General features: G+C 41.6%; 1 protein-coding gene across 1 annotated transcript in view; it reads left to right on the top strand.

Annotated features, from left to right (window-relative positions):
• The window catches only part of LOC143291159 (dynein regulatory complex protein 1-like), a 30,016-nt gene extending 20,931 nt beyond the window's left edge, over nt 1-9,085 (top strand). Inside the window, exons 15-20 of the mRNA XM_076600848.1 lie at nt 158-256; nt 2,441-2,485; nt 3,393-3,541; nt 4,029-4,181; nt 6,684-6,786; nt 7,978-9,085. Coding sequence (XP_076456963.1) covers nt 158-256; nt 2,441-2,485; nt 3,393-3,541; nt 4,029-4,181; nt 6,684-6,786; nt 7,978-8,043 — 615 coding nt within the window. The 3' untranslated portion in view covers nt 8,044-9,085. The remainder of the gene's footprint in view (nt 1-157; nt 257-2,440; nt 2,486-3,392; nt 3,542-4,028; nt 4,182-6,683; nt 6,787-7,977) is intronic.
• The last annotated feature ends 403 nt before the right edge of the window (nt 9,086-9,488 follow it).

Here is a 9,488-nt window from a genome sequence, read left to right as displayed (position 1 = left end):
TTTGTAGGGTACTGTCTTTTTTTTTTAAAGGCACCAAAGTTACTGTTGTTGTGTGTTGTTTATTGTGAAGATAATTGAGTACAGCTAGAAAGACAGGCATATACTTTTAGCATGTAGTTGATAAAGAAAACAATAGCACCACCATCTGTGCTGGCAGGCGCTGGGTGTGGAGACGGAAGAAGACATCCACAAGCTGTCCACCTACTTCATGCACTTACGGGAACGCCAGGTGGCCGCTGCCTCCTCTGACGAAAAGGTGTGTACGTATGTGTGTGTGTGTGTGCGTGTGTGTGTGTGTGTTTGTGTGTGTGTGTGTGTGGGGGTGTGGGTGTGTGTGCAAGACAGAATGGTGAGGATTGACTGACTGTGGCTGCAGCATGAAGCCAATTACTGGGATGTCTGTCTCCATGGGGTCTGCAGCAAATGTGGGGAGAGCAGTGTTGATGTGTCAGACTGTGGGGAGAGCAGTGTTGATGTGTCAGACTGTGGGGAGAGCAGCGTTGATGTGTCAGACTGTGGGGAGAGCAGTGTTGATGTGACAGACTGTGGGGAGAGCAGTGTTGATGTGTCAGACTGTGGGGAGAGCAGTGTTGATGTGTCAGACTGTGGGGAGAGCAGTGTTGATGTGTCAGACTGTGGGGAGAGCAGTGTTGATGTGTCAGACTGTGGGGAGAGCAGTGTTGATGTGTCAGACTGTGGGGAGAGCAGTGTTGATGTGTCAGACTGTGGGGAGAGCAGTGTTGATGTGACAGACTGTGGGGAGAGCAGTGTTGATGTGTCAGACTGTGGGGAGAGCAGTGTTGATGTGTCAGACTGTGGGGAGAGCAGTGTTGATGTGTCAGACTGTGGGGAGAGCAGTGTTGATGTGTCAGACTGTGGGGAGAGCAGTGTTGATGTGACAGACTGTGGGGAGAGCAGTGTTGATGTGACAGACTGTGGGGAGAGCAGTGTTGATGTGACAGACTGTGGGGAGAGCAGTGTTGATGTGTCAGACTGTGGGGAGAGCAGTGTTGATGTGACAGACTGTGGGGAGAGCAGTGTTGATGTGTCAGACTGTGGGGAGAGCAGTGTTGATGTGTCAGACTGTGGGGAGAGCAGTGTTGATGTGACAGACTGTGGGGAGAGCAGTGTTGATGTGACAGACTGTGGGGAGAGCAGTGTTGATGTGTCAGCAGAATGATGATAAGAATGGATACTTATGTAGCATAGAATCCAGAAATCTGCTCTAGGTGCTTTACCAAAGCACTTGTTTACATAACACGTTACATCAATGTTATGTACACACACCAAAATGTGATTAGAAAAAACATAAACACACACACACACACACACACACACACACACACACACACAATGTATACCTACATTTTAACATATATATGTATATAGCAGTTACCCTCAACACATACACACACAGGCATGCACAAACACACACATACACAGATGCGCATGCAGGTGCACACATACACACACACACACACAAATACACATTCATACACATGCATGTATTTATGTACACATACATATGTATACACACATAGTCAAGCACAGCTCATGCAAGGAAGTGGCATGTTGGCATGTTGAAAAAATGTGCAACATGGAGTGGATCTGTGCTCTTGTATCTGACTGCTTGAAATGGGTGAATTGAAAGTGTTCAACTGCAGGATGTTTTCTGTAAAAATGATTTGCATAGTGAAAAAAAAAGTCTAATTTTGCTAGACAGCCATCAGGATAAAAAATATTGTGGCCAATGTGTTTTGCTTTTTTTTTCTTCCTTTTTTTGACCTTAATAGCCAACTGTAACACCTCTTTTTAAAATTGTTTTACCAGAAATTCCACAAATTTTGATATATGTAATTCATATTGGTGTTGTGAACTTGGTGTCTCATGGATCACCATGATGTCCTGTGTCATTATTAGTATGCTTCACTGAATTCCGGATTCCTTATACCCAGAAAATGAATACTGTGGGGGGTTCTGGACTTGGTATTTTTCCATCTGTCACTTACGTTTCTTTTTTCTCTGTCCCTTCCACCTCCCCACATTGCATCAGAGGTTATAGTTTCTCTGCAAAATGATCACCACCATGGCAGTTCCTTTCTACACATGACACACCACATTACCGTCAAAGAATGAAAACTTATGATGCGTTTAGCAGTTGCAGTGCAGGTCAGTGACAACTTGCAAAGGGTATTTCTGGCAACTATGAAAAAACACAAAGCGTAAGGACTGAATAGCTTAAAACCGCAATTCTCCACTGATGGCACACATTGACAGTCAACCTCCCAGAATCTAGCGGAATATCAGAACTGAAAAGAAAAAAGCAGGGGACACAGTGGGGATGGATGTTTGTACAATGGTAGAATAGCGTCTGATTTTTTATATTACATTTTGGAGGGATTATTTCCATTGACCATTATTGCCTGTCTGTGTTTTGCAGCAGGGCAAAGGGGCCAAGGCAGAGTCTGACGCAGGCAGTGGGGAGGTAGGAAGCTGACTGGTTGAAAACTGTTTCTTCAATTGCTTGAATTCAGTTCCTGCTTTTTTTTCTTCTCTTCTTTCCTTTTCATGTGTGTGTGTGGGAGTGGGGTGTGCATGTCTGTTCATATGGCGGAAAGAACAACAACAAAAAAGTTAAGAAAATCATAAAAATAATCTGCCATAAGACATTCATTGCACTCAGATCAAGGTGTGTTCTTTACCACTTATTTTTATGTAGAAAATTATATTTTAAAGAATTGCTGAAACCTGTGAAATTCATGATGGTGGTCAACATCATTATTCAAAGTATGTTGTGTGTTGTGTATAAAATGATTCATCTGATATGGTGCGTGTGTAAAATGCTTAATTTTGTACCCGACAGTAGAACATTCATTGCAAGTGGGGGAGAAAAGCCTATAAAACTGAAAGTTTAGCAAATCTCACTCACTGCAACAATAATGGCCAAATCAGTAACTTTGTTTGCTGTATTTTTTTGTTTGTTGGTTGTGGGTTTTTTTTGGGGGGGGTTTAAATATTTTTTTTGTTATGTGTTATTTCAAAGTTATTTCTATGATCAGAAAGAAACTGATCGTTTGTTGGTCATCATCACTTCGCCATGTTTTGTGTGGAAAGGTGCTTTGTGAATTATATCATCATTATGATTTCATATTCCCACATCACTTTCTACATTGTACAATGCAACTGAGCATGTTTTATGAGGAAAGGCACTACACTGGTTAAGATATTATTTTTGTTATATTGATATTATTTTTCTAATTGCTATTATTACTATTGTTATTTTTATTATCATTGATATTATTATGATTATTATTGTGACATATTGGTGTTGTGTGCCGTAGGGTGATGAGGTTATTATTATTATTGTGACACATAGATGTTGTGTGCCGCAGGGTGATGAGGTGGATGAGGAGATCCGGGTGCTGACGGGCAAGGAGGGTGACAATGACTCCGTGCAGAGCGAGTCCGTGGACCTGGTCCACCCCAACGAGGTCCTCAAGGCCCTCAGGGCCTTTGTGGAGGACAACCGCAAACCTTCCAAGTGAGTGTCCTCTGTTGCCTGGATGTCAGGACAAGTGAGTGTCCTCTGTTGTGTGGATGCCAGGATAAGTGAGTGTCCTCTGTTGTCTGGATGCCAGGACAAGTGACTGTCCTCTGTTGCCTGGATGCCAGGACAAGTGAGTGTCCTCTGTTGCCTGGATGTCAGGACAAGTGAGTGTCCTCTGTTGTCTGGATGCCAGGACAAGTGAGTGTCCTCTGTTGCCTGGATGCCAGGACAAGTGAGTGTCCTCTGTTGTCTGGATGCCAGGACAAGTGAGTGTCCTCTGTTGTGTGGATGTCAGGACAAGTGAGTGTCCTCTGTTGTGTGGATGTCAGGACAAGTGAGTGTCCTCTGTTGTCTTGATACTTTTGAAATTGGAATGATACACTTGGGATCGGAATGATACTTTTGGGAATAGAATGATACTTTATTGGATTGGAATGGTACTTTGGGGGTCTGTATGATACTGTTTTTCCATCACGATCAGGGAGAAAGGCGGCCGCTCTCAGTTCCGGATCACTGCTCTGGACCAGAGGGACTGTTCTGATGACTCTGCCTATTGGATCAAGTACAGCTCCCTGCTCTCAGAGAACAAGGAGCGTGTCTGGGATGCTCTGCTGGACGGCCTGGAGAAATACAGGTGACACTGAAGGAAAAAAAGAAAGGGAGAAAGAAAGGCACAAACGAACAAAAGTGAATGGAATGAATGAATGAATGAGAAGTCAGAGTACTTGGAGAAGACATATTCTCACAGAAAACTGATAATCTTTCAAGTGAATAATGCTTTCACACCTTAACCCCTTCACTGCTAGTATGTTTTGCTATAGCCTATGCTGAGAAAATTTTCAGAAAAACAAGAAAAACACGCCAATGATTTTAATATGCTTATATTTCAAAAAGTACTGAAGATAAGTGCATAAAAGTATATATCAAATGAAAGGAAAATGAACCAAGATTTTGTTCAAATAATGAGTCAATCTGACACAAAAATTCCATAAAATGCAATAAAAAAAGAAATTGGGACTGTCATTCCATTATGTAGGTGCTACAACATCAACCAGTTTGTCAACCAGTCTTTCTTGTGACTGTTGTGATCAACCACAAACACTGTCAAAGGTTGTGCAACAGTGTCCAGGTCCATAAGTCCACACACAGAATGAAAAGGGTGTACTCACCGAGCATCTATCGCCAGTAAAAACACTGGGTGTGGTACTTGCGGAAACAGTCTTCAAGACACAGTGTGGTTTGCTGGGGCAGTCTGGGCAGTAGAACCTCACATCCTTTCTTTGCCCTTTCTTCCAGCAGACTGTGCACCTCCTTTGTAGCCAGGCCTTCAGACAGACAAACAGCGTGGTCATCTTTAGCAGTGTCTGGGTCTTGGTTACCAAAAATCATGGCACTAATTACATCCTTCTGGAAGTCCAGGAATGTACTGCTGTTGCCTGCTTTTTGTAGAGGATGTGTGCATTCAGCATGGCAATTTGTAGAAAATGTACACACAGATATTCGTACCATGATGGTCCATGGCACCCATGTTTTTGTTGTAATCCAGAAGTGCTGGAGGCTTATTTACTGCCTTTTGGTCTTGCTGCTGCTGGTCTTCAGCTGCAGGTTTGTGGCAAGTTGTCAACTCCAGATGGTCCAGGACGAACATCATGATCATCACCATGCTGCATACCTGAAACACATTGCGTAACAGGCGAAGTTTGTTTGTTGTTGTTTTTGGTGTTTTTTTTGGTTTTCGTTTGTTTGTTTTTTACATATAAAAAGGTTATGAAATGGTACCATTTTATTTCTGATTGTTTTCAGAAGCTGAAATACAAACACACACACCTACTCCCCCACCCCAAACACACACAAACTGAAACTGGTTCATGGTATGCCACACCCCCTTCATTCTCTTTCTCATACAAAACAAAATGGCAACACACACACACACACACACACACACACACACTTCTACAAGTGTTGCACTTACAAAGTAATTTAGGCATGCAGTTCTGTATATCATTCTCTGATTTCAGTTTGTAAACATCCCCTCCCCCCCCCCCCCATCCCTCCCGGCTCCTTCCCCCACTCACACACATACACACACACACAACAACAACAACAACAAACTGATACACACTCGGGAACGAATTCACAGAAAGCTCTAGGCGAGCGACACACGCTGTCATCAACAATGAGCCAGCCAGCAAGCCACACCCCCTCGTGCAGCGTTGGTCACACACAGTACACACGTGGCTGACTCTCTCTCACACACACAGACACTGATCAGTGACTGATGAAGCTACTTACCACTGCAAACACATTCAAAACACACACAGTGCAATCATATTCTTTGTTACAACAAACAGAAAGCAAATAATAAACTGACAAACCTCGTAAACACCCACCTGCATCTTGAATCAGCTGAGCTTGTCTGTTCATTTTTGTCAAGCAACCCCACCTTCCACCCCCCTGCATGTCAAAATCTGCGTCTTCAGCATCAACTTCACGGAGTTCTATCTCATTCAGTCCACAATCTTCATCTCTACTGTTTGCATCATGAAAGATTTCTTCCAATATTCATGCAAGTGTTGGGGTTTGTCTGCGTTCAGCCATGGCTTTGCAAACACAACTTGAGCTTCATACAAACTTGCAAAACTTTCACCAAAAATATGATAATAGCTGAATAATTTTAGCAAATGGAACTCAGGAGACAAAGAGCTCTCAGGGGAGCTAATTTAATGGTTAGCAGACTTTTTTCTGCAATGCGGGACTCAAAACATAGAACGTTGTAACATGACATATGGTGCATGTCAATACAGCATTGGCGAGCGACATTTTATGACATACACCGTACGTCAACAGCGCAGTCAAGAGGTTAAGTAAAATAGAGAAAGAGGGTGAGAAAGAGGGTGCCAGTGAAGGAATGTGCTTATTTTAATTTCTAAAAGTGAACTACCATAGTTGTGTCGTACATCACTATGAAGCTCTTTTTCATGGTGAATCAACCTTGACAGCCCAGTCTCTCTTGTTTTATCTCATTTCTCCTCTGTGATGTAAAGTACACTGACATTCTTGTTTGCACCCTAAGTAAGGTATGCATTGATTTGAATGGCACTTGTGTTGATGTTCCTGCTTCTCTCCCCCTGCCCAGTGAGGTCCTGAACTCACGGTCAGGACTGCTGACGGAGACGGAGGCTCTGCGTACCCAGAATGCCGAGCTGAGACTTCTGCTCCACCAGTATGTCAACTCCAAGGTGAGATTGAAGCGTCACCAGATGGGAGAGTGCATGGATGGGTGGTGGTGGTGGTGGTGGTGGTTGTGGTCATTTGAACTCTGAATGGTTTATTGATCAGGCCATTTGTGCCTGTGTTGACAGGGGTGGGTACAGGTGGAGGGATTGGGTGGAGAATTTGTTTTTTTGTTGTTGTTTTTTTCAATCCTTCTGCTCTGCTTTTCTGACACTGTGAAATATTCTAACTGTTGAGCGACTGGTTGTGTTAGGAATGTATTTGGATGTTTATGTGTCGTTTGGATCCTCAAACCATTCCTGTCTTACTGTGCAGCTTTTGTTTGAAATTCACTTTATTTCTCTCAGAGTCAGTAATGCCTATCATGTATAGCAATTAGTTTGACCATGTGTGCTGCAGACTGCCTTGTTGTCCTTAAGTACAACATTGCTCATAGATAAATTTATATCTTTTAGTGTGTGTGTTGGTTTGTTTTTTTTAGGATACTTAAATGTCTTTCATTCATTTACAAAAACAAAAACTTCAGAATATATGATTTTGAATCACCACTGATTTCAAAGGGTGAGCTACAGATTTTTTCCATATCTTGTCAGTGCATCGTCTGTTTTCATTCCTGTGATTATTATCACAAACCATTGATGTGTGCTTGGGTGAATGTTTCCTGTTATCATTACCACAAGCTGTTGGTGTCTGTTCAGGAAAATAGTTCCTATTATCACAAAACCACTGACATGTGTTCAGGTAATAATTCCCATTATCATTACCACAAGCTATTGACATGTGTTCAGTTGAATGGTTCCAATTATCACAAACCATTGACATGTGTTCAGGTAATAATTCCCATTATCATTACCACAAGCTATTGACATGTGTTCAGTTGAATGGTTCCAATTATCACAAACCATTGACATGTGTTCAGGTAATAATTCCCATTATCATTACCACAAGCTATTGACATGTGTTCAGTTGAATGGTTCCAATTATCACAAACCATTGACATGTGTTCAGGTAATAATTCCCATTATCATTACCACAACCCTTTGACACTTGTTCAGGTAGTAATTCCCATCATCATTACAACAAGCTATTGGTGTGTGTTCAGGTAATAATTCCCATCATCATTACCACAAGCTGTTGGTGTGTGTTCAGGTAATAATTCCCATCATCATTACCACAAGCTGTTGGTGTGTGTTCAGGTGAATGCAGAACTTGAGATCCCCCCAACCAGAGTGCTGCAGCTGGAGTTGAACCCAGGCCATTAGAGTTTTCTGCTGGCCAGTGACACTGTGACATCTGATTCAGGGAACCATTGTCTGTGGGTTACCAGTTCAGTGCTTGAATGATTAAAAAGCAACAACAATTTTTGCACATACATACACCCTAAAGGATGGAGGGGGAGGGGCTAGGGGAGGGGCTGGGGTGGGGGCAGAATTTCAGGATGTATGGGTATGGGAAAAAGTGGTGTTGAAATGAGTAACAACCTGTGTGTCATGAATAGAGGGCACCAGATGTCTACATAATGAATGGGGAGTACCAGGTGTGGTAGGTGGACATAGGTAATAAATTATTTAGACTGTTCAGAGCAAAAAATATTTCATAATCTGTGAGAAACAGAAATCCAGATCTGTGTGTTGCATACTGAATTTGAGAGTGCCAGTGGCACTGAATCAGTCTGTCAATCACTGTGATATTTGTTTGGTGTCAAAGACACTGTGATATTTATTTTATAGTTTGCTGCCCATGTTTACAGGACTTGTCTTTTAGACCACCCGTATGAAGAGCCCCATACTACTGACCATGTTTGGATGTAAGATAGTTGAAGACAGATCACAACTGATTCACTGTGTTTAGTCTCTTTGTGTATTTGTGTGTTGTTTAGTAACTTTCTTTTGGAAACAGATTTTTCTTTGTGAAGTCGAAGTTATCTGCCAAGGGAAAGAACATGGGCTCTGGCATCACTTTTTTTCTGCCTTTTTCTAAGTATCAAAAGTGGTTTTTTTGTATATTTGTGTTTCTCTCTCTCTCTCTCTTTCTTTATTTTTAATTTTTTTTACAAGAGTATGTATAGGATACGTTGTTATCCTTGTCATCCTTTCATTCTATCCCCCTTATTTTTTCTCTTCAACATTTGTTTCTCACTGACAGTTTCTTGGCATTGTTTCACTGATTTTCTGTTGTCAACATACAGGAAATGAAAGAAAAAGATGTGCTTATATTGTGAAAATACTGTATAAAGGGAAAGTTATACATTCCATCCAATATGTGATTTTGTGATCAATAAAGCAAGTTGGTTGACAAACTTTAGTTGTGATATTCTTTTTACTTTTCTTACAAGTGTGGTGCAAAATTATATATACTGTGTGTGTGTGTGTGTGTGTGTGTGTGTGTGTGTGTGTGTGTTTGGTTTCATATGAATATGCTTCTTGTGTGAAAATGATGAAAGGGAGAAGGTGTAATTTTTGCATAATATTTAAGCTGCACATATATTTGTGTGTGTGTGTGTGTGTGTGTGTGTGTGTGTGTGTGTGTGTTCTTTAGTTTTCTTTTCACAATCAGTGATATTAGACATTTAAAAAAATAATTAAAAAAAAATTTAAAAAAAATATATATAAGGGGGGTGGGAGGGGTGGAGGGGGTGGGGGTGGAGGCAGGGAAGAGGAAAACAGAAAAAGGTAAACCAGAAAACTATCAAAAATGCATAACTAAC

Source organism: Babylonia areolata, chromosome 16 (genome assembly GCF_041734735.1).
Source record: "Babylonia areolata isolate BAREFJ2019XMU chromosome 16, ASM4173473v1, whole genome shotgun sequence".
NCBI classification, from domain to species: domain Eukaryota; kingdom Metazoa; phylum Mollusca; class Gastropoda; order Neogastropoda; family Buccinidae; genus Babylonia; species Babylonia areolata.
Note: the sequence above shows the minus strand (reverse complement) of the source record. Positions and strands in the feature narration are given on the sequence as shown.